Here is a 24,788-nt window from a genome sequence, read left to right on the forward strand (position 1 = left end):
GGCTTGGTCAAAATATGAGCTAACATTTTATCAGTTTCACAATAAGCAAACTGAATTACGCCACGATCTATTAAATCACGTAGATGATGACATCTGACGTCGATGTGCTTAGTTCTAGCACTGATCTTTTCACTGCATGCAAGTTTAACCCTGCTGTTCTGTTCGGTCTGGGGAGACCTATTTTGAACTTTGGTATTTTTTGGGGTGTTCAAGATGCGGTTCTGAAACTTGTGGTTGATTGACTTAAATGAGGATGGGTCGGTCGGCCACGGGTTTCAGAGCCGCATCTTGAATATTTTAAAGAATATTGAAGTTCAAAGTCGGTCATTTTTGACCAACAGAACAGCAGGGTTAATGCATCCTTGGTTGTCCTTATATATCACCGTTGGCTGAGTTAACGGTTTACCAAGATCATCCATCAGTTGTCTTAGCCAAATGATCTCCTGACTTGCATAGGCTGCAGATACATACTCAGCTTCTGTAGATGACAAAGCAACAGACACTTGTTTTCTACTAGATCAGGAGATTGAACTTTCTCCAAGTTTAAATACGTATCCGCTTGTGGATTTACGATCTTGCGAATCACCCGCCCAATCTGAGTCAACATAGCCAGTGAGTTTTAGATTTCCTGCTGCAGATATTTTTAAATTTACACCTTGTGTCCCTTTTAAATATTGGAGAACTCTTTTAACGGCATTCCAGTCCTTTTGGCACGGTTTCTCCACATATCTGCACAATATTCCAACTGCTGTTGTAATATCCGGTCGAGTCGTAATTGATATACAGTTAGGGCCAGAAATATTTGGACAGTGACACAATTTTCGCGAGTTGGCCTCTGCATGCCACCACATTGGATTTGAAATGAAACCTCTACAACAGAATTCAAGTGCAGATTGTAACGTTTAATTTGAAGGGTTGAACAAAAATATCTGATAGAAAATGTAGGAATTGTACACATTTCTTTACAAACACTCCACATTTTAGGAGGTCAAAAGTAATTGGACAAATAAACATAACCCAAACAAAATATTTTTATTTTCAATATTTTGTTGCAAATCCTTTGGAGGCAATCACTGCCTTAAGTCTGGAACCCATGGACATCACCAAACGCTGGGTTTCCTCCTTCTTAATGCTTTGCCAGGCCTTTACAGCCGCAGCCTTCAGGTCTTGCTTGTTTGTGGGTCTTTCCGTCTTAAGTCTGGATTTGAGCAAGTGAAATGCATGCTCAATTGGGTTTAGATCTGGAGATTGACTTGGCCATTGCAGAATGTGCCACTTTTTGGCACTCATGAACTCCTGGGTAGCTTTGGCTGTATGCTTGGGGTCATTGTCCATCTGTACTATGAAGCGCCATCCAATCAACTTTGCAGCATTTGGCTGAATCTGGGCTGAAAGTATATCCCGGTACACTTCAGAATTCATCCGGCTACTCTTGTCTGCTCTTATGTCATCAATAAACACAAGTGACCCAGTGCCATTGAAAGCCATGCATGCCCATGCCATCACGTTGCCTCCACCATGTTTTACAGAGGATGTGGTGTGCCTTGGATCATGTGCCGTTCCCTTTCTTCTCCAAACTTTTTTCTTCCCATCATTCTGGTACAGGTTGATCTTTGTCTCATCTGTCCATAGAATACTTTTCCAGAACTGAGCTGGCTTCTTGAGGTGTTTTTCTGCAAATTTAACTTTGGCCTGTCTATTTTTGGTATTGATGAATGGTTTGCATCTAGATGTGAACCCTTTGTATTTACTGTCATGGAGTCTTCTCTTTACTGTTGACTTAGAGACAGATACACCTACTTCACTGAGAGTGTTCTGGACTTCAGTTGATGTTGTGAACGGGTTCTTCTTTACCAAATTAAGTATGCGGCGATCATCCACCACTGTTGTCATCCGTGGACGCCCAGGCCTTTTTGAGTTCCCAAGCTCACCAGTCAATTCCTTTTTTCTTAGAATGTACCCAACTGTTGATTTTGCTACTCCAAGCATGTCTGCTATCTCTCTGATGGATTTTTTCTTTTTTTTCAGCCTCAGGATGTTCTGCTTCACCTCAATTGAGAGTTCCTTTGACCGCATGTTGTCTGCTCACAGCAACAGCTTCCAAATGCAAAACCACACACCTGGAATCCACCCCTGACCTTTTAACTACTTCATTGATTACAGGTTAACGAGGGAGACGCCTTCAGAGTTAATTGCAGCCCTTAGAGTCCATTGTCCAATTACTTTTGGTCCCTTGAAAAAGAGGACGCTATGCATTACAGAGCTATGATTCCTAAACCCTTTCTCCGATTTGGATGTGGAAACTATCATATTGCAGCTGGGAGTGTGCACTTTCAGCCCATATTATATATATAATTGTATTTCTGAACATGTTTTTGTAAACAGCTAAAATAACAAAACTTGTGTCACTGTCCAAATATTTCTGGCCCTAACTGTATATAGAAGTGCCCCCACTGCCTGTCGATATTTCTCGTTGTTAGGCAACAGGTCATCTTCTTCCAGTTTCAGGTAGGATGATTCCATTGGCGTTGATACACCTTTGGCCTCCGTCATTCCGAACTGATCCAAAATTGAATTAATCTTTGCACTTTGATTTAAAAGAAAACTTCCATCTTCCTCTCTCTGGATGTGGATTCCTAGATAATATGTCACATTTCCTAGGTCTTTCGTTTCAAAATGCTGGTTCAAAATTTTAGTAATTTTCCCAATTTCAGCTTCTTCTTGATGAACTACAATTACATCGTCCACATATAAGAGAATATACATCCATTTTCCATCTGTATAACTCGTGTACAGGCATGGATCCGCTTGACCTCTTTTAAATCCTTCTTCTAACAAGACTTTGTTCATTTTAGTGTTCCATGCTCTCGCCGATTGCTTAAGACCATAAAGAGATTTTTGTAGTTTGCAAACAAGATTCTGTTCACCTTCCTTTACATAACCTTCAGGTTGAGTCATGTATAAGTCCTCCTCAATGTCACCATTTAAAAATGCAGTTTTGATATCCAAATGTCTGACAAACATCCTTTGTACTGCAGCTACCGCCAACAATGCTCTAAATGTTGTCTGCTTAGCGAGCGGGGAAAAAGTAGCATCATAGTCTTCGCCATATTTTTGAGAATATCCTTTTGCGACCAACCTCGCTTTAAATCTGTGGACATTACCTTCAGAATCATATTTGGTTTTAAATACCCATTTGCACTTAATTGCCTTTTTATCCTGTGGTAACTCAGTGAGTTTCCAAGTTTGAAGTTGATGAAGCGAGTTCATTTCTTCATTCGCGGCATTGATCCACTTTGTTCTTTCATGGGCGGGTAGTTTCTGCATTTCATCCCATGACTGTAGTTCTGACTCAGGCAGTGTCTTCACAACGTAGGATAAACGTTTATCTGGTATTCCTTTGTTTGATCTTGACGACCGTCTAATTTCAGGTTCACTTAGGCCTTTTGTTGTTCCTTCAGTGGTTGAAGAGTCCAGCCAGACTTCTACATTCTTTTCTTCGTTGTCTTGTAATTGTGATTGAGATTGTTGTTTTTGTTGTTTCATCTGGACTACTGGCATAATGTCATAAAACTTGGGTGACACGAAGTTTTCATCAAACACTACATCTTTACTTATTGTGACCTTGTTTGTCTCTGGGTGTAAAATTCTATAACCTTTCTGGGTTTCACTGTAGCCTACCAGGATGCCTTCCTTGGCATGAGATTCCCACTTAGTTCGTTTTTCTTTGGGAACATGTGCAAATACTTTACTTCCGAAAATCCTTATGTGTTGTAGTTTTGGTTTTGTACCATTCCATTGCTCAAATGGAGTTTTCTCTGTCGCTTTACTTGGTAGTCTGTTCTGAAGATAACAAGCCGTCATAATAGCTTCGCCCCAATATACTGTAGGCAAATTAGCATCAAATAACATACTCCTTGCGCTTTCACAGAGTGTCCGGTTCCTTCTTTCTGCTACACCATTTTGCTCAGGGTTGTATGGTACAGTAGTTTGAAATATGATTCCATTTTTCTTTAAAATGCTCTGTGTTTCATTACTTGTATACTCAGTTCCATTATCTGCACGTAAAGTTTTTGGCATTCTTCCAAACTTGTTGTGTACTTCAGCTAGATATATTCCAAGTTTCTCTGGAACTTCATTTTTGCTGTAAAGTAAATAGACAACTGTATATCTTGAATTGTCATCAATAAATGTAAGAAAATATCTCTTCTTTCCAGGGGTCTGAGTACGCATTGGACCACAGATATCCGTGTGTACTAAATCTAGTGGTTGTTCTGTTCTTGTAGTACTTTTCTTAGGAAAGGCCTTTCTGGACATTTTCCCTTTGATACAGCTGGAACACCTCATTGTTGGATTACATGAATCCATTGTAATATTATCAGCCAATTGTTCTTGAAATAACTTTCTTATTGCTTCTGGGTCTCTATGCGCAAGCCGCCTGTGCCATACATGAATACAGTTCTTGTGCAGTTCTTGCTTAGCTGTGCATACACACTCTTTACATTTCAACTGATACAGTTCATCTCTGATTTTTCCTTTTGCTAATGTGTGACCCTCTTTTGAGATGACGCAGCTATCTTCCTTAAATGTAACTTCATTACCTTGTTTTGTGAGCTTTTTCACAGATAATAGATTACTTTCAAGACTAGGCACATATAGTACATCTTTTACATGGACCCTTCTACTTTGTGTTGCAGAGATGTTACAATCAATATAACCGTCTCCTATGTCTTCTGAGTTCATGCACTGACCGTTTGCCATTATCACGTTCTCTGACTTATTTTGGTTAAGCTTAGTAAAGAAGTCTCTGTCATTGGTCATGTGACTGGTTGCACCAGAATCTATACACCACGCATGCTTTGATTTAAATGCATTGACTGATGTGAATGCAGCTTCAGTATTTGCCGAATCATTGTTTCCAGATACAGCACTCTTAACTCTCTGTTGGCTGTTTTGCTTTTTCAACTGATTCATTTTAGCTTTCCAGACTCTGCATTCAGCTTTTGAATGACCTGGCTTCTTGCATACAAAACATTCACGTGTCTCTTTAGGGTGGTTTCTGCTGGTGGGCACATCATGTGTTTGTAAAGCAGTTTCCTTGTTACACATCTTGCTGCTCACATTTTCTGCCTTTCTCTTATATTCATCTACAAGCTTTCCTCTGACGTATTCCAATGTCAGCTCGTCATCTGGGCGTGCATCTAATGCAGTTACAAGCGTGTCATAGCTTTCTGGGAGACCACTAAGTAATAGTGCTGCTACATGGAAGTCCTTCATATCTTCCCCAATGCCCCACAGGTGCTCTACGGTCTCCAGAGTATTTCTAATGTAGTCCTGCATGTCCTGGTCATTGTGTAGCTTAGACTGATACAGCTTTCTCATTAGATAGAGTTTATTACTTAAATTTATTCTCTCATGTAGGGTTGAGCGAAACGGATCGTTCATTTTCAAAAGTCGCCGACTTTTGGCAAAGTCAGGTTTCATGAAACCCGACCCGACCCCTGTGCGGGGTCGGCCATGCGGTACGCGACTTTCGCGCCAAAGTCGCGTTTCAATGACGCGAAAAGCGCCATTTCTCAGCCAATGAAGGTGGACGCAGAGTGTGGGCAGCGTGATGACATAGGTCCTGGTCCCCACCATCTTAGAGAAGGGCATTGCAGTGATGGGCTTGCTGTCTGCGGCGTCACAGGGGCTATAAAGGGGCGTTCCCGCCGACCGCCATCTTACTGCTGCTGATCTGAGCATAGGGAGAGGTTACTGCCGCTTCTTCAGAAGCAGGGATAGCGTTAGGCAGGGTCCATTAACCACCAAACCGCTTGTGCTGTAGCGATTTCCACTGTCCAACACCACCTTTGTTTGCAGGGACAGTGGAAGCTACATTTTTTTTTCCTCAGCGCTGTAGCTCATTGGGCTGCCCTAGAAGGCTCCCTGATAGCTGCATTGCTGTGTGTACGCCGCTGTGCAAACCAACTGCTTTTTTCAAAGCACAAATCCTTCTTTTCTGCACAGCTATCTTGTTTGTTTGTCCACACTTTTTATTTAATTTGTGCAGCAGTCCACTCCTTATTGCTGCCTGCCATACCTGGCTGAGATTACTGCAGGGAGATAGTAATTGTAGGACAGTCCCTGTGTGTTTTTTTTTAAATTCTCTCTATAAAAAAAAGCTGTGGGAGATTAAGATTGGCATTTCTGCTCGAGTGCCATCCCTGTGTGTGCCATCTCACATAGTGGGCCATAGAAAGCCTAATTTTTTTTTCTGTTTTTTTTTTGTGGGGTTTCTAAATTCTCCCTGAAAAAAAAAAACAGTGGGAGATTAATATTGGCCTTTGGGCTTGTGTGCCAGTCCTGAGCGTGCCATCTCTCTCTCAAATAGTGGGCCATAGAAAGCCTATTTATTTATTTTTTATTGGTTTTATAAATTCTCCCTGAAAAAAAAAAACAGTGGGAGATTAATATTGCCCTTTGGGCTTGTGTGCCAGTCCTGAGCGTGCCATCTCTCTGTCAAATAGTGGGCCATAGAAAGCCTATTTATTTTTTTTTATTGGTTTTATAAATTCTCCCTGAAAAAAAAAGTGGGAGATTAATATTGCCCTTTGGGCTTCTGTGCCAGTCCTGAGCGTGCCATCTCTCTCTCAAATAGTGGGCCATAGAAAGCCTATTTATTTATTTTTTTATTGGTTTTATAAATTCTCCCTGAAAAAAAAAAAAACAGTGGGAGATTAATATTGCCCTTTGGGCTTGTGTGCCAGTCCTGAGCGTGCCATCTCTCTGTCAAATAGTGGGCCATAGAAAGCCTATTTATTTTTTTTTATTGGTTTTATAAATTCTCCCTGAAAAAAAAAGTGGGAGATTAATATTGCCCTTTGGGCTTCTGTGCCAGTCCTGAGCGTGCCATCTCTCTCTCAAATAGTGGGCCATAGAAAGCCTATTTATTTATTTTTTTATTGGTTTTATAAATTCTCCCTGAAAAAAAAAAAAACAGTGGGAGATTAATATTGCCCTTTGGGCTTGTGTGCCAGTCCTGAGCGTGCCATCTCTCTGTCAAATAGTGGGCCATAGAAAGCCTATTTATTTTTTTTTTATTGGTTTTATAAATTCTCCCTGAAAAAAAAAAAACATTGGGAGATTAATATTGCCCTTTAGGCTTGTGTGCCAGTCCTGAGCGTGCCATCTCTCTGTCAAATTGTGGGCCATAGAAAGCCTATTTATTATTTTTTTATTGGTTTTATAAATTCTCCCTGAAAAAAAAAAAACAGTGGGAGATTAATATTGCCCTTTGAGCTTGTGCGCCAGTCCTGAGCGTGCCATCTCTCTGTCAAATAGTGGGTCATAGAAAGCCTATTTCTTTTTTTTTTTATTGGTTTTATAAATTCTCCCTGAAAAAAAAAAAACAGTGGGAGATTAATATTGCCCTTTGGGCTTGTGTGCCAGTCCTGAGCGTGCCATCTCTCTCTCAAATAGTGGGCCATAGAAAGCCTATTTATTATTTTTTCATTGGTTTTATAAATTCTCCCTGAAAAAAAAAAAAAACAGTGGGAGATTAATATTGCCCTTTGAGCTTGTGCGCCAGTCCTGAGCGTGCCATCTCTCTGTCAAATAGTGGGTCATAGAAAGCCTATTTCTTTTTTTTTTTATTGGTTTTATAAATTCTCCCTGAAAAAAAAAAACAGTGGGAGATTAATATTGCCCTTTGGGCTTGTGTGCCAGTCCTGAGCGTGCCATCTCTCTCTCAAATAGTGGCCCATAGAAAGCCTATTTATTATTTTTTCATTGGTTTTATAAATTCTCCCTGAAAAAAAAAAAACAGTGGGAGATTAATATTGCCCTTTGGGCTTGTGTGCCAGTCCTGAGCGTGCCATCTCTCTGTCAAATAGTGGGCCATAGAAAGCCTATTTCTTTTTTTTTTTATTGGTTTTATAAATTCTCCCTGAAAATAAAAAACAGTGGGAGATTAATATTGCCCTTTGGGCTTGTGTGCCAGTCCTGAGCGTGCCATCTCTCTGTCAAATAGTGGGCCATAGAAAGCCTATTTATTATTTTTTTATTGGTTTTATAAATTCTCCCTGAAAAAAAAAAACAGTGGGAGATTAATATTGCCCTTTCGGCTTGTGTGCCAGTCCTGAGCGTGCCATCTCTCTGTCAAATAGTGGGCCATAGAAAGCCTATTTTTTTTTTTATTGGTTTTATAAATTCTCCCTGCAAAAATAAAAAAAAATAGTGGGAGATTAATATTGGCCTTTGGGCTTGTGTGCCAGTCCTGAGCGTGCCATCTCTCTCTCTCAGATAGTGGGCCATAGAAAGCCTATTTGTTTGTTTTTTTAAATTTGGTTTCTAAATTCTCTCTGAAAAAAATCACTTTTTTTAATTTGTTTTCTAAATTCTTCCTTAAAAAAATCATTTTTTTGGGGGGGGGGGTTTCTAAATTCTCCCTGAAAAAATAAAAAAAAACAGTGGGAGATTAATATTGGCCTTTCTGCTTGTGTGCCAGTCCTGACTCCTGGGTGTGCCATCTCTCTCTCTCAGATAGTGGGCCGTAGAAAGCCTATTTGTTTTTGTTTTTTTATTTGGTTTCTAAATTCTCTCTGAAAAAATCACTTTTTTTTAAATTTGTTTTCTAAATTCTTCCTTAAAAAAATTTTTTTTTTTTTGGGTTTCTAAATTCTCCCTGAAAAAATAAAAACAAACAGTGGGAGATTAATATTGACATTTGTGCCTGCTTTTCCTTGCGGTCTCACCCACCTGTAAAGGGGTATCTAAATCATACTGAAGTTATAGCTCACCGTGTAAGTTGTTTGACAGCAACAAATACCGTTAGTTTGGTTATGTTTTTAAAACAATGAGGAAGTCTGGTGGAAGAGGTCGTGGCCGGGGGCGTTCATTGTCAGCTGGTAATGAGGGTAGTGGTAGTGGTGGAGCATCAGGTAGTCGCGGGAAAAAAAATATTGCACCTAAGTCTGGAGCTGTGGAGCCAGGTTCGTCGTCTGGCTACACAAGTCCTTGAACGCTCCCTTTTCTGGGAGTAGGAAAACCGCTTTTAAAGCCGGAGCAGCAAGAGCAAGCTTTGGCTTACCTTGCTGACTCAGCCTCTAGCTCTTTTGCCTCCTCTTTTGAAACTGGTAAATGTAAAAGCAGCGCGTCGTTAGTGGATTTTCACGGTCAGGGACAAGTCGCTTCCTTGTCCTCTTCAGCAAAAACAACAACAGAGAAGGATGCAGCAGGCGACACAACGGGTTACTCCATGGAGCTCTTTACACATACCGTCCCTGGCTTAGAAAGTGAAGCAGATAACAGGCCATGCCCATTACAAGTTGAATCTGACATGGAGTGCACTGATGCACAGCCACGGCCAGACTTCTATACTGGTCCTTTGACTCAGACCACAACATTGCCCTCGCAGGGTACTGATCCAGAATCAGACCCTGATGAGACTATGTTGCCCCGTCACGAATGCTCTACCACCGACTAACACGGTGACACAGATGAAGTTGCGCACGAGCTAGAAGAGGAGGTTATACATGACCCAGTTGTTGACCCCGATTGGCAGCCATTGGGGGAACAGGGTGCAGGCGGGGGTAGTTCTGAAGCGGAGGAGGAGGGGCCACAGCAGGCATCATTATCGCAACAGGTTCCATCTGCCGGGCCCGTATCTGGCTCAAAACGCGTGGCAAAGTCAAAACCTGTTGGAGGACTGCGTAGCCATCCGGTTAAAGCTCAGTCTGCAATGCCTGAAAAGGTATCCGATGCTAGAAAGAGTGCAGTCTGGCATTTTTTTAAACAACATCCAATTGATCAGCGCAAAGTCATCTGTCAAAAATGTTCAACTACCTTAAGCAGAGGTCAGAATCTGAAAAGTCTCAATACAAGTTGCATGCATAGACATTTAACCACCATGCATTTGCAAACCAGGACTAACTACCAAACGTCCCTTAAGGTTGTAGCACCCTCGGCCAATGAAGCTAGTCAGCAACGCAACATCCCTTCTGGCAGTGTAGGGCCACCATTTTTCGCACCACCTGCAGAATCTGTGCAGGTTTCTTTGCCAGTCCAAAGCAGTCAGGGTCAGGGAATCACCAGTTTCGTAGTAGGAAACACTGCATCTAGGGCACCGGCGGCAACAATACCATCTCCCACCGTCTCTCAGTCTGCCATGTCCACCGGCACCCCCGCTAGTTCCACGATCTCCAGCTCTCCAGTCCAGCTCACCCTACATGAGACTATGGTTAGAAAAAGGAAGTACTTAGCCTCGCATCCGCGTACACAGGGTTTGAATGCCCACATAGCTAGACTAATCTCGTTAGAGATGATGCCCTACTGGTTAGTTGAAAGTGAAGCTTTCAAAGCCCTGATGGACTACGCTGTACCACGCTACGAGCTACCCAGTCGACACTTCTTTTCCAGAAAAGCCATCCCAGCCCTCCACCAGCATGTTAAAGAGCGCATCGTCCATGCACTCAGGCAATCTGTGAGCACAAAGGTGCACGTGACAACAGATGCATGGACCAGTAGGCATGGCCAGGGACGTTACGTGTCCATCACGGCACACTGGGTGAATGTTGTGGATGCAGGGTCCACAGGGGACAGCAATTTTGGGACAGTTCTGCCTAGCCCACGGTCTAGGAAACAGATGGCTGTAGCCGTTCGCACCCCCTCCTCCTCCTCCTCGTCCTCCTGCAGAAGCGAGAGCTCGTCCACAGACCGCAGTCACACAACCACTCCATCCGCAGCTGCCACTGTTGCACACCAGGTCTCCCATTATGGGGCAGCTACTGGCAAGCGTCAGCAGGCTGTATTGGCTATGAAGTGTTTGGGCGACAACAGACACACCGCGGAAGTTCTGTCCGAGTTCTTGCAGAAAGAAACGCAGTCGTGGCTGGGCACTGTAGATCTTGAGGCAGGCAAGGTAGTGAGTGATATTGGAAGGAATTTCATGGCTGCCATCTCCCTTTCCCAACTGAAACACATTCCTTGCCAGGCTCACACCTTAAACCTGGTGGTGCAGTGCTTCCTGAAAAGTTATCCGGGGTTATCCGACTTGCTCCTCAAAGTGCGCGGACTTTGCTCGCATATCCGCCGTTCGCCCGTACACTCCAGCCGTATGCAGACCTATCAGCGGTCTTTGAACCTTCCCCAGCATCGCCTAATCATAGACGTTGCAACAAGGTGGAACTCAACACTGGGAGGATACACATACACGGGCAGGCAGTAGGATGGCAGACATGGAGTTGTCAGGTGTGCAGTGGTCGAAGATACAAGACATGTGTCAAGTCCTTCAGTGTTTTGAGGAATGCACATGGCTGGTTAGTGCAGACAACACCATAATAAGCATGAGCATCCCCCTAATGCGTCTGCTGATGCAAAGTTTGACGCACATAAAGGATCAGGCGTCTGCAGCTGAGGAAGAGGAAAGCCTTGATGACAGTCAGCCATTGTCTGGCCAGGGCAGTGTACAGGACGAGGTAGCGGGTGAAGAGGACGAGGAGGACGTGGAGGATGATGGGGATGATTATATTTTTAATGAGGAAGCTTTTCCGGGGCCACTGGAAATTGGTGGCGTGGCAAGGCCGGGTTCTGGTTTTTTGAGGGACACAAGTGACGTAGATTTGCCTGAAACTGCCCCTCAACCAAGCACAACCGCAGATTTGACAACTGGAACTTTGGCCCACATGGCGGATTATGCCTTACGTATCCTCAAAAGGGACACACGCATTACTAAAATGATGAACGATGACGATTACTGGTTGGCCTGCCTCCTTGATCCTCGCTATAAAGGCAAATTGCAAAATATAATGCCACATGAGAACTTGGAACTAATATTAGCAACCAAACAATCAACTCTTGTTGACGGTTTGCTTCAGGCATTCCCAGCACACAGCGCCCGTGATCGTTCTCACACGAGCTGCAGGGGCCAGCAGACCAGAGGTGTTAGAGGGGTAGAAATCAGAAGTGGCGTTGGACAGAGGGGTTTTCTGACCAGGTTGTGGAGTGATTTTGCTATGACCGCAAACAGGACAGGTACTGCAGCATCAATTCAAAGTGACAGGAGATAACATTTGTCCAGTATGGTAACTAACTATTTTTCATCCCTTATCGACGTTCTCCCTCAACCGTCATTCCCATTTGATTACTGGGCATCCAAATTAGACACCTGGCCAGAATTGGCAGAATATGCATTGCAGGAGCTTGCTTGCCCGGCAGCTAGTGTCCTATCAGAAAGAGTATTCAGTGCTGCAGGTTCAATATTAACCGAAAAAAGGACTCGTCTGGCTACCCAAAATGTAGATGATCTAACCTTCGTTAAAATGAACCACCACTGGATTTCGAAATCTTTTGCCCCACCTTGCCCGGCCGACACCTAGCTTTCCTATGAAAAGGTCTTGCCTGTGGACTATTCTGAATGACTTTTCCAATCTCGTAATTTGCAGCACCTGATTGTCCAGCATACGACATGTTTACACCTCCCTAAATGGCCAAACTCCCCACACGGGGCCGTGGTATCGCCACTTGACGCCAGCACCCGTGAGATTGCTGTTTGTCTGAAGAGGTGGGTGTGCCCGCTTTTGGTCGATGGCACTGCCACTGGGTCCCTCATAGTACAATAAAGTGTCTCTGGCGGTGGTGGTGCGCACCCAACGTCAGACACACTGTTGTAACATGAGGGACCCTGGGCCTGTACCGCCAGCCACAAGAGAGTTCCCCCACCCCCAGCTCAAACATTGCTAAACCACTTGCACAATTATCTCTCACAGTTCCACCAATGTTTAGTCTATGCGCTGACATCCTTAAATTCCAGCCACTGACAATACCATTGTATTGACATGTATGATGGTACTTAACATAGTCCGGGGCAGTGTCCTATATTTACCCAAGTAAATACTTTGCGCCAAATTACTAGGTCTGAAACTCCGCAGAGGAGCCCACCCCAGTACCGAATGATTGCACCCTTTGGTGGTTTCGTTTTGTTGTCATGCGAGAGATTAACATGTATTTATTGTTTGGGACTACTAACTGGCAGACACTCATTACAATCGGCCTCCGCTGACAACACCAATGCTGCCCGTGTACCCCTGGAACCAATTATAAAGTGCCTACAGCCCAATTTTATTATGTTAGGCCTTCGAAGCCTGTCTGCGGTCCGTTCGTTCTACTACTCCTCCACTGACCAGACCAATGCTGCCCGTGTACCCCTGGAACCTATTTAAAAGTGCCTACAGCCCAATTTTTTTATGTTAGGCCTTCGAAGCCTGTCTGCGGTCCCTCCTTCCACTAGGCCTCCACTGACCTGTCTACTGCTGCCCGTGTACCCCTGGAACCAATTATAAAGTGCCTACAGCCCAATTTTATTATGTTAGGCCTTCGAAGCCTGTCTGCGGTCCGTTCTTTCCACTACTCCTCCACTGACCAGACCACTGCTGCCCGTGTACCCCTGGAACCTATTTAAAAGTGCCTACAGCCCAATTTTTTTATGTTAGGCCTTCGAAGCCTGTCTGCGGTCCCTTCTTTCAACTACTCCTCCACTGACCAGACCACTGCTGCCCGTGTACCCCTGGAACCTATTTTAAAGTGCCTACAGCCCAATTTTTTTTATGTTAGACCTTCGAAGCCTGTCTGCAGTCCCTTCTTTCTACTACTCCTCCACTGACCAGACCAATGCTGCCCGTGTACCCCTGGAACCAATTATAAAGTGCCTACAGCCCAATTTTATTATGTTAGGCCTTCGAAGCCTGTCTGCGGTCCGTTCTTTCTACTACTCCTCCACTGACCAGACCAATGCTGCCCGTGTACCCCTGGAACCTATTTAAAAGTGCCTACAGCCCAATTTTTTTATGTTAGGCCTTCGAAGCCTGTCTGCGGTCCCTTCTTTCTACTACTCCTCCACTGACCAGACCACTGCTGCCCGTGTACCCCTGGAACCTATTTTAAAGTGCCTACAGCCCAATTTTTTTTATGTTAGGCCTTCGAAGCCTGTCTGCGGTCCCTCCTTCCACTAGGCCTCCACTGACCTGTCTACTGCTGCCCGTGTACCCCTGGAACCAATTATAAAGTGCCTACAGTCCAATTTTTTTTATGTTAGGCCTTCGAAGCCTGTCTGCGGTCCCTCCTTCCACTAGGCCTCCACTGACCTGTCTACTGCTGCCCGTGTACCCCTGGAACCAATTATAAAGTGCCTACAGCCCAATTTTATTATGTTAGGCCTTCGAAGCCTGTCTGCAGTCCCTTCTTTCTACTACTCCTCCACTGACCAGACCAATGCTGCCCGTGTACCCCTGGAACCAATTATAAAGTGCCTACAGCCCAATTTTATTATGTTAGGCCTTCGAAGCCTGTCTTCGGTCCGTTCTTTCTACTACTCCTCCACTGACCAGACCAATGCTGCCCGTGTACCCCTGGAACCTATTTAAAAGTGCCTACAGCCCAATTTTTTTATGTTAGGCCTTCGAAGCCTGTCTGCGGTCCCTCCTTCCACTAGGCCTCCACTGACCTGTCTACTGCTGCCCGTGTACCCCTGGAACCAATTATAAAGTGCCTACAGCCCAATTTTATTATGTTAGGCCTTCGAAGCCTAACGGTCCCTTCTTTCTACTACTCCTCCACTGACCAGAACAATGCTGCCCGTGTACCCCTGGAATCAATTATAAAGTGCCTACAGCCCAATTTTTTTATGTTAGGCCTTCGAAGCCTGTCTGCGGTCCCTTCTTTCTACTACTCCTCCACTGACCAGACCAATGCTGCCCGTGTACCCCTGGAACCTATTTAAAAGTGCCTACAGCGCAATTTTTTTATGTTAGGCCTTCGAAGCCTGTCTGCGGTCCCTCCTTCAACTAGGCCTCCACTGACCTGTCTACTGCTGCCCGTGTACCCCTGGAACCTATTTAAAAGTGCCTACAGCCCAATTTTTTTATGTTAGGCCTTCGAAGCCTGTCTGCGGTCCCTTCTTTCTACTACTCCTCCACTGACCAGACCAATGCTGCCCGTGTACCCCTGGAACCAATTATAAAGTGCCTACAGCCCAATTTTATAATGTTAGGCCTACTACGCCTGTCTGCGGTCCCTCCTTCCACTAGTCCTCCAGTGACCAGTCCACTGCCGCCCGTGTACCCCTGGAACCTATTTCAAAGTGCATACAGCCTACTTTTTTCTTTAATTTATAATTATAAAGCCCAGATGGACTACGCTGTACCACGGTAAGAGCTACCCAGTCGTCACTTCTTTTGCGAGAAAAGCCATCCCAGCCCTCCACCATCATGTAAAAATCCGCATTGTCCATGCTCTCAGGCTATCTAATAGTAGAAAGGTGCACCTGACAACAGATGCATGGACCAGTAGGCATGTCCACGAAAGGTTACATGTCCATTACGGCGCACTGGGTTAATGTTGTGGATGCATGGTCCACAGGGGACAGCCTACTAAGTCTGTCTGCAGTCCCAAATAGAAATTGTCCTCCGCTTACCACACCAATGCTGCCTGTGTACCCCTGGAACATTTTATAAACTCCATTGACCAAAATTTTGGGTTTAAAGCCTACTACCAGTGTCTGCCGCTCCAAGGTGTTCTCCGGGTTGCCTTTTCTGAGCTTTGATCTTCAGGCTCTCGTTTAGTAGTTTTTTAAAATCTAACTGCAGTGGGGCTAGTACTTGGGTTGGGGCCTACTACCAGTGTCTGCCGCTCCAAGGTGTTCTCCGGGTTGCCTTTTCTGAGCTTTGATCATCAGGCTCTCGTTTAGTAGTTTTTTTTAAATCTAACTGCAGTGGGGCTAGTACTTGGGTTGGGGCCTACTACCAGTGTCTGCCGCTCCAAGGTGTTCTCCGGGTTGCCTTTTCTGAGCTTTGATCTTCAGGCTCTCGTTTAGTAGTTTTTTTAAATCTAACTGCATTGGGGCTAGTACTTGGGTTGGGGCCTACTACCAGTGTCTGCCGCTCCAAGGTGTTCTCCGGGTTGCCTTTTCTGTGCTTTGATCTTCAGTCTCTCGTTTAGTAGTTTTTTTTTAAATCTAACTGCAGTGGGGCTAGTACTTGGGTTGGGGCCTATTACCAGTGTCTGCCGCTCCAAGGTGTTCTCCGGGTTGCCTTTTCTGAGCTTTGATCTTCAGGCTCTCGTTTAGTAGTTTTTTTAATCTAACTGCAGTGGGGCTAGTACTTGGGTTGGGGCCTACTACCAGTGTCTGCCGCTCCAAGGTGTTCTCCGGGTTGCCTTTTCTGAGCTTTGATCTTCAGGCTCTCGTTTAGTAGTTTTTTTTAAATCTAACTGCAGTGGGGCTAGTACTTGGGTTGGGGCCTACTACCAGTGCCTGCCGCTCCAAGGTGTTCTCCAGGTTGCCTCTCCATTGCTTCAATCTTCTGGCTCTCGTTTAGTAGTTGTTGAAAACAACACTGCATGCGGCCTACAAGTTGGGTCAGGGGTGTAGAGACGGTGTGTTCCACTCCAAGGTGTTCCCCAGGTTGCCTCTCCATTGCTTCAATCTTGAGGCTCTTCTTAAGTAGTTGTTGAAAACAACACTGCATTCGGCCTACAAGTTGGGTCTGGGTTGTAGAGACGGTGTCTTCTGCTCCAAGGTGTTCTCCAGGTTGCCTTTCCTGAGCTTCTATCTTCAGGCTCTTGTTAAATAGTTGTTAAATGGAACAACTGCATTTGGCGTACTAGTTGGTTTGGGGCCTACAAACAGTGTCTGCCACTCCTTGCTGTTCTCCTGGTTTCCTGTCCTGAAATTCCATTTTCAGGCTCTCGTTAAGTAGTTGTTAATGTTAGACTGCATTTGGCCTACTAGTTGGGTTGGGGCCTACTATTGGTGTCTGCCGCTCCTTGCTGTTCTCCTCCACTGAACAAAGCTGTGCCGCCTGTTTACTACTGTTGCCAATTTCGAACTGCATTTAGACTAATTACTGATTTGGGCCTACTCTCTGTGTCAGCCTCTCATTACAGTTGTCCTCCACTGAACAAAGCAATGCCCCCTGGTTAGTCCTCTTACCAATTTTGAACTGCATTTAAACCACTTTATTCTTTGGGCCTATATCTGTGTTTCCTCCTCATCCTGCCCATTGCCCAGCCAGTGATAGATGAGTCTGCTGGTACATTGACCCATAACGCAACATTCCCCGTGCACGCTACACAGCAAGATTGTGACCCTGCTGAAGTCAGGTTCCTCTTCCCGCATACCATACCACTTTACACGGGGACAAAGAGGAAGGTGCAGATGAAAGTGCAGGTTCCTTCATCAGGTGGGGGGAGGAATACTCGTTGGCGACGTCACTGGCACAGGGCCCCTCAGAGTACGCAAAAGTGTCGCTGCCGGTGGGAGGCGCCCCCGCCATGCAAACACACCGCCATACTTTGAGGGGCCCTGTGCCAGTGCCAATGCCAACGAGTGGGCCCCCCCTGCTTGCTCAGGATCACAGCACTTGCAAAGTTTAAATACTTACCTTACCTTAACTATTATTATAAGGGAAATTAAGATTGACAAGCTTCATTAAGAAGAATGCATGGTTTTGGCATTAAAATGGGCACTCTAGGTGTTTTCCTGGCCCCCACTCACTGCCGACTATGCTGCCCCATTGACTTGCATTGGGTTTCGTGTTTCGGTCGATCCCGACTTTACGTCATAATCGGCCGATTTCACTCGACCCGACTATTGAGATAGTCGGGTTTTGCGAAACCCGACTCGACTCTAAAAAAGTCAAGGTCGCTCAACCCTACTCTCATGTACTTTCTGCAACTGCTCCCACATTTCCTTTGCAGATTCACACTTACACACATGCACAATCTGATCATCCTCTATACTGAGTGATATAGTGCTCTGTGCTTTCTGATCCATTTCTAGCCATTCCTGTGGTACTGGGTCAGGCTTAGGGTCCTGAGTGTATTTCCACGTACCTTCTATTATCAGCAGCATCTTCACCTTAAATTTCCAGGATTGGTAGTTCTGGTTATTCAGGCTTGGCACTGTAAACTTTGTTGAGTTGCTGCTGGTGGCCATTTTACTTCTTCTCAGTTTGCTGTTGTCTTTCTATCTCTGTGCTCTGGAGGTTTGGGATTGCTTTGACTCCTGGGCCCATAACCTGTTAGCAGGGGGTTAATCAGCGTGATGTACACAACGAGCAACAGAGAATGTTCATTTATTAAGAATCAAGAACATTCAGCTTACAACATGAGAACAGGATCAATCTGGTTTCTGAGAGAGAGAGAGAGAGAGAGAGATCTGCTGTGAGTCCTTCTGCTTCAGCTACACACAAGAAATGTGCTCACAGGGAAGGGGGAGGAGGAACATCCTGTCTGTAAATGAGGACTCTTTTTTTTTTTTTTTAACTTTGATGACATGTGAACAATATGCATGCAGATATATAAATCACATTATATTAAACAAACAATAGTTGTTGCAATACATACAGATCAATATGCATTAGGCCAACAAACTGAAGCGCGCACTTGCCAGCGACTGACAATCATGTCAGATGCCGGCGACGTGCGCTCTGCGGCTGACATCAGCTGCCAGCCTCTGATTGGCTGGTGGCTGTTAACTATTGACATGCGGGCACGGGCCCGCAAGTCAATAGCGTTAAACTGCCGCAACGCCGGTAGGGGCCTGGTGAGCAGATGAGACGGGGCCCGATGCGGGCCCCTCTGCCCACCATGCCCCATACACCAGTCAGGGCAGTAATGCCCTGATGGCGGCTGAGGTCAATCTCAGCGGTAGCCCAGGGCCCCCCCCACATCACTGGGCCTTGGGCTACCGCCCAGATTGATCTCATTATAATCCACCTCTGCTATAGTGCTCGTATAAACAGGTCACCGGATGCATCACACAGACAAGGACAAGGCAAAAGTAACCAACTTAACTGATTTTTTACCTAAAAATAAATAGGAATGAGAATGGTTTCAACAATAAGGATAAAGTATGAAGCAGAATATTAACAGTATACAATATACAATGCACAAGATTGTTATCAATCTGGGCAGCACGTTGGCTCAGTGGTTAGTACTGCAGCCTTGCAGCGCCGGAGTCCTGGGTTCTAATCCCACCTTGGACAACATCTGCAAGGAGTTTGTATGTTCTCCCCGTGTTTGCGTGGGTTTCCTACGGGCACTCCAGTTTCCTCCCACATTCCAAAGACATACTGATAGGGAATTTAGATTGTGAGTCCCATTGGGGACAGTGATGATAATGTGTGCAAAACTGTAAAGCGCTGCGGAATATGTTAGCGCTATATAAAAATAAAGATTATTATTATTATTATCAAGGACACTAGAACTCTTATAGCAAGTTCTCTATGCTATCTGACTAATCTCTGATGAGAGCAGTATTCATAAAGATAGGGATGTCAATGCAAATCCCCCCCTTATTGTTACAAGACCTAGCGGGGGTCTCCAGTTTTTCCCACTAGACCATAAGTTCTTTTCACAAAGTCCAGCAATGCTCTCTGGGCCACACTGACCGGTCCCTGTCCCATGTGCTGCACTACCCCAGACTGAACCCTGTACCATACATTGAAGCCTCAGGTTTTGTCTGGTATGGTCTCGTCCATGGATCTTGACTTGCATTGTTTGGCTCTCACTCGTTGGCGTACAATAACCCACTGGTTCAGGCCTTCTGGCACGTTCCGACGGTTCGGTCTCAGAGGCCCCCTTTCCATATGTCCTAACTATCTCACTGGTTGGCGCCAAATCCCTTCAAGCCTTCCTTCTTATATCAGGAAACTGTGTCATGAATGTCATCTGAGGAGGTTCTCCATCTAGATTCATCCTTCCTGAAACTCTTCCCCTTCCTGTTGGTTCCGCATGGTTCTGCTTAGGCAGTAGGTGGCAGTCTCCGGACACAAATGCCGAACAGTGCTGGGAAATCTCATCTTTTGTGACACACCCTCTTGTACTTGTCCTCATCACTAGGTTGCAGGGTGAAGACATGGGCCGCAACACAGCAATGGGCCCAAAAGATCTAACCACAAAACAAACCATTTTGAGAAGACTAAGACTCCAGAGTTTATTTTACTCGCTTTTATAACAATATTAAAGGGAACCCTTCAGCAGGATTGTGCACAGTAACCTACAGACAGTGTCAGGTCGGCGCCGTTATACTGATTACAATGATACCGTGTGATGAAATCCATCTTGTGGTTGTTGTTTAATCTTTATTTTCAGTTTTCATTTAATGAGATTCTTTGGCGGCATGTGGGCGGGGCTTTGGGGGACTGTGGGCGGGGCTGTGTGCTGGGCTTCCCAGAAAAGGGGAAGCTGTTTTAGCTAAAAAGGAGGAACCATCAGCATACGAATGCCTCTGGCTTTCGAATAAGATGTCATTAATGCTTTTGTGGTAATGTGCTATTGATGACTGTTCACGTGAATATATTTTCTTTTATGAGTATAGATGTAAACTTTCTCTTATTAATGTTATTACTTTACTTTTTCAGGACTATTGGGTCCCACCATTCGGGTTGAAACATTTGATAATGTTGTTATTCACTTTAAGAATCTTGCCAGTATTCCGTACAGTCTTCACGGCATTGGGGTATCATACGGAAAACGGTCAGAAGGTGAGAAAGGCCTCTTATAGTATCTAAGCTACACATCACTTTATTTTATATTGTATAAGTAATAATGATCAATGGAGTACATTTCTAACCAGTAAAAATGGTGGCACACGGATGCCATTCACAGCCTTCATACCTAAACCTGCAGATGGCTTGGGGCTGCTCTTGGCTTAACATGTATGACCAAATGCGACAAGGTGGTCATAGGTGTCCGATAAAGATAACTCGCTTTATATGATCTAATTAGGTATGTGGAAGTCAAAGAAAGAAAAGAGCTGCAATCAAAGAACAGATCTTGCTATGGCAACTCGTAGAGATTAGTGGATCACTTTGTGCAACCCCGGTCAATGGTCCAGGTCAGTGCTCTGAGCTACGGGAATATCCTGACCTTCTGAGTTTCTCAGTGCAGTGTTTGGTTGGCTGGCCTGATGTGACATCATTTGGCGCCACATAGGTGACGGTGCGCCAGCACAGCAAAACATAACACAATATCAAGATCTCAGAAGATGAAGAAACCTGTTCATGGCCAGAGCGCAATGACTCATAACATGCCATCGTATCACATGAAGTGATCTGCTCATCTCTACTGGTGAACTCCACCTGTTCGTGTGGATGACATGGCTGGCCATTTCTGAACGTTTATAATTTGTAGAAGTAATACAAGAGATAGGGGCTTCCATTTTATGCTTCCAGGATTCTTCAATACGCTTTATTAACTACTATGATAAAACACAACGCGTTTTGGCTGGATCAGCCTTCATCATGCATCATTCACCTGATGAAGGTTGATCCAGCCGAAATGCGTTGTTTTTATCTTTGTATTTTAATAAACCATATTGAGGAATTCTGGAAGCATAGAGTGAAAGCCCCTATCTCCTGTATTTCTTCTACAAATTATATATGTAATGTTGGAACCTCCTGACGACCCTCCGCAGTATATCAAGGTTGCAGCAGACCGCTAACAAGGATTAATACGGAATACTTGTTATCCTAGAGTTGCGCCTATATGAACAACTGCACAAGTTGAGAAAAATTTCTAATTTCCTACCAATCATGATATAATTTAATACTACGCTTAGATAGCGCTCCCTTGTCTCCCTTGTAATCTAGCTTACGCCCTGCAGGATTTCTGAGCACTGGAATCTATTGTGTATGGATAAGTATAGAACGTTGATGTGCCAGTTTGTGGTTTTCAACTACAATTCCTTAACAAACTACATCAGGGGTGGGCAAATGGCTGCATCGTGCCCTCCCCCGCCTGCCATCCATCTGTAAGCAAGTGGCCGAATGCAATGCACAGAAGTCTCTAGGTGGGGACAATTAATTAACTATTTCTTTCCTTCCGATGTGGTGGAAATTTGCATTGGTCAGGGAACAGTTAATAATATGAAACAGTGTAAACAGCAATAAACCAAATGACAGTAAACATACAATGGATTTTAGAATACAATTTGAAAAATGGAAAAGTCTCTCAGGAATTATACTTGTGTCCTTCCTACAAGGATGGTAAACCCATTCTTGTGGAGCTACTACGTTGGTTCTTACTGCAACAATGGCCCTAGCGGGGGTCACCAGGAAATCATGCTAGGCCGCCAATCCTTCTAGCAAGGTCTATCAAGGAACGTTGAGCTTCTTGTGTTCCAAATGGCCCCCACCCCACTTGTTGTGCTAACCCAGGCCGACCACTGTATTGTACATTATTGCTTGAAGTGAAGGCCTGGCTCACTCATGTCGTCCTTCTGTAACCACAGGTATCCTCCTCTAGTGGAAATATGCTCGCGGATCTTCGGTGCTTGACCGTTTGTGGGTATCTTCTAGGCTTGAGAAAGAGAGGCATGGGTCATGTCTCTCTACTGGCATCATCTTGGCTCTCGATCTTGTCCAACGTAGGCCAAAAATACTGATCTTGACCGGCACTCTGGGTCTTGACTGGCTCTTGGTCTTGACTGACGCAGGTCGGGTCTTCGGGTCTTGACTGGTGTTGTCACGTATTTCAATCTCACTGGGCATCGTCCAGGCTCTGTCTGTTAGCGGCCAGCACCCTGCTGGCTCACCCTCATCACTGAGGCCTGTTGCCCTGGCTCCAGCGTCGGCTCTGGCACAAGTCCATACTACACCTCTCCTACACTACACGGTTTAGTGCACAGGACTTTTATATCCTGATACTCATTCAAGGCACCTGATCGGGTTCCGAACATGAACTCGCTCCCTCTGCAACTCTTTTAATGCCGGTTGGTTTCTCATGGTTTTGAACTGCCAGCAGATGTCAGTCTTTCCTTACAAATGCCACATCATGCTCTTCAGGGGTACCATCATTTCCTCTTACACCCCGTCACCTTCACCGCTATCTGCATCCTTGGGATATAGACAACGGTGAATACATTGGTGGAGGAAGGGCCACTGACCCCTTCTTACACCAATCAGCGTGAGACAGCTGATGTGATGATTACATAATTTCATCACGTCATCTGGCATTGAAGAGAGTCAGTTCACTGGAGACAGGAGCAGAGGCAAGTGCCAGTAGAACGGGAGAGAGGAAAGTATGTGATGTTTTTTTTTTTCATTTTTATGGAATGTTTGTATTTAAATAGAGAGGCTATGTGGGGGGCTCTTACTGTATATAGAAGGCTATATGGGGCTCTTACTGTATATTGGAGGCTTTGTAAGCTCATATTGTATACAGCTGGCTGTGTGATGCTCATACTATATATAGCAGTAGTGGTGAACCTATGGCATACATGCCAGAGGGGGCACACAGAGAACTCTTGTTGGGCATGCATGCCATCTCCTCAAAACTAGCATCTCCATCACTCTCCTCAGCCCACTCACCATCTCCCTCATCACTAGCGCCGCAGCCATTCTCCTCAACACCTGCGTTGTCCCATCATGCTGCATGCCGTCCCATCAGGCTGCATGCCATCACATCAGGCCACACACAATCCCATAAGTATGCACGCGTGCTGAGTAGGGGAGTGGGGCATGGGCTGAGGAGAGTGGCGGTGCTATTGCTGAGGAGAAGGCGCGCGTGTCCACAGGTAGGATTGTGATATATTAAGAGACAAGATCAGCATTGGAATGGGCAAAAGTGAGTAGTAATTTTTTTTGTGAGGCCATTATACAGTGTACATCATTATGTCAGGCCATTATACAGTATGGAGTATCATGTGGGGTCATTAAACTGTATGGAGCATCATGTGAAGGTATTATACAGTATGGAGCATCATGTGGGGTCATTATACAGTATGGAGCATCATGTGGGGTCATTATACAGTATGGAACATCATGTGGGGTCATTATACAATATGGAGCACTGTGTGGGACCATTATACAGTGTGAAGTCTCATGTTGGACCACTATACAGCATGAAACACTGCTGTAACTGGGCATATTATACTGTATGGAGCACTGTGTAGCACCATTATACAGGATTGAGCACTATGTGTGGCCATTATACAGTATGGAGCATCATGTGGGGCCACTATACAGTTTGGAGCACCACGTGGGACATTATACAGTATAGAGCATCATGTGGGGCCATTATACAGTGTGGAGTATCATGCGTGGCCATTATACAGTATGGAGCATCATGTGGGGCCATTATTCAGTATGGAGCATCATGTGGGGCCATTATACAGTATGGAGCATCATGTGGGGCCATTAAACAGTATGGAGCATCATGTGGTGCCACTATACAGTTTAGAGTATCATGTGGGGCCATTATGCTGTATGGAGCACCATGTGGGGTCATCACACAGTATGGAGCATCATGTGGGGCCATTATACAGTATGGAGCATCATGTAGCACCACTATACAGTTTAGATCATCATGTGGGGCCATTATGCTGTATGGAGCACAATGTGGGGTCATTATACAGCATCGAGCATCATGTGGGGCCATTATACAGTATAGAGCACCATGGGGGGACATTATACAGTATGGAGCATCATGTGGGGCTACTAAACAGTTTGGAGCATCATGTAGGGCCATTATGCTGTGTGGAGCAACATGTTGGGCCATTATACAGTATGGAGCATCATGTGGGGCCATTATACAGTATGGAGCATCATGTGGGGCCACTATACAATTTATAGCACCATGTGGGCATGGTAGGGGAATGGGGCATGGGCTGAGGAGAGTGGCGGTGCTATTGCTGAGGAGAAGGCGCGCATGCCCACAGGTAGGACTGTGATATATTAAGAGACCAGGTCAGCATTGGAACGGGCAAAGGTGAGTAGTAATTTTTTTTGTGAGGCCATTATACAGTATACATC

General features: G+C 44.9%; 1 protein-coding gene across 1 annotated transcript in view; it reads left to right on the forward strand.

Annotated features, from left to right (window-relative positions):
• Positions 1–24,788, forward strand: part of F8 (coagulation factor VIII) — a 203,430-nt gene that overhangs the window by 35,118 nt on the left and 143,524 nt on the right. The window contains exon 3 of the mRNA XM_069748570.1: positions 20,397–20,519. Within this exon, the coding sequence (XP_069604671.1) occupies positions 20,397–20,519 (123 nt within the window). The remainder of the gene's footprint in view (positions 1–20,396; positions 20,520–24,788) is intronic.

This window comes from Ranitomeya imitator, chromosome 2, assembly GCF_032444005.1.
Source record: "Ranitomeya imitator isolate aRanImi1 chromosome 2, aRanImi1.pri, whole genome shotgun sequence".
Lineage (NCBI taxonomy): Eukaryota > Metazoa > Chordata > Amphibia > Anura > Dendrobatidae > Ranitomeya > Ranitomeya imitator.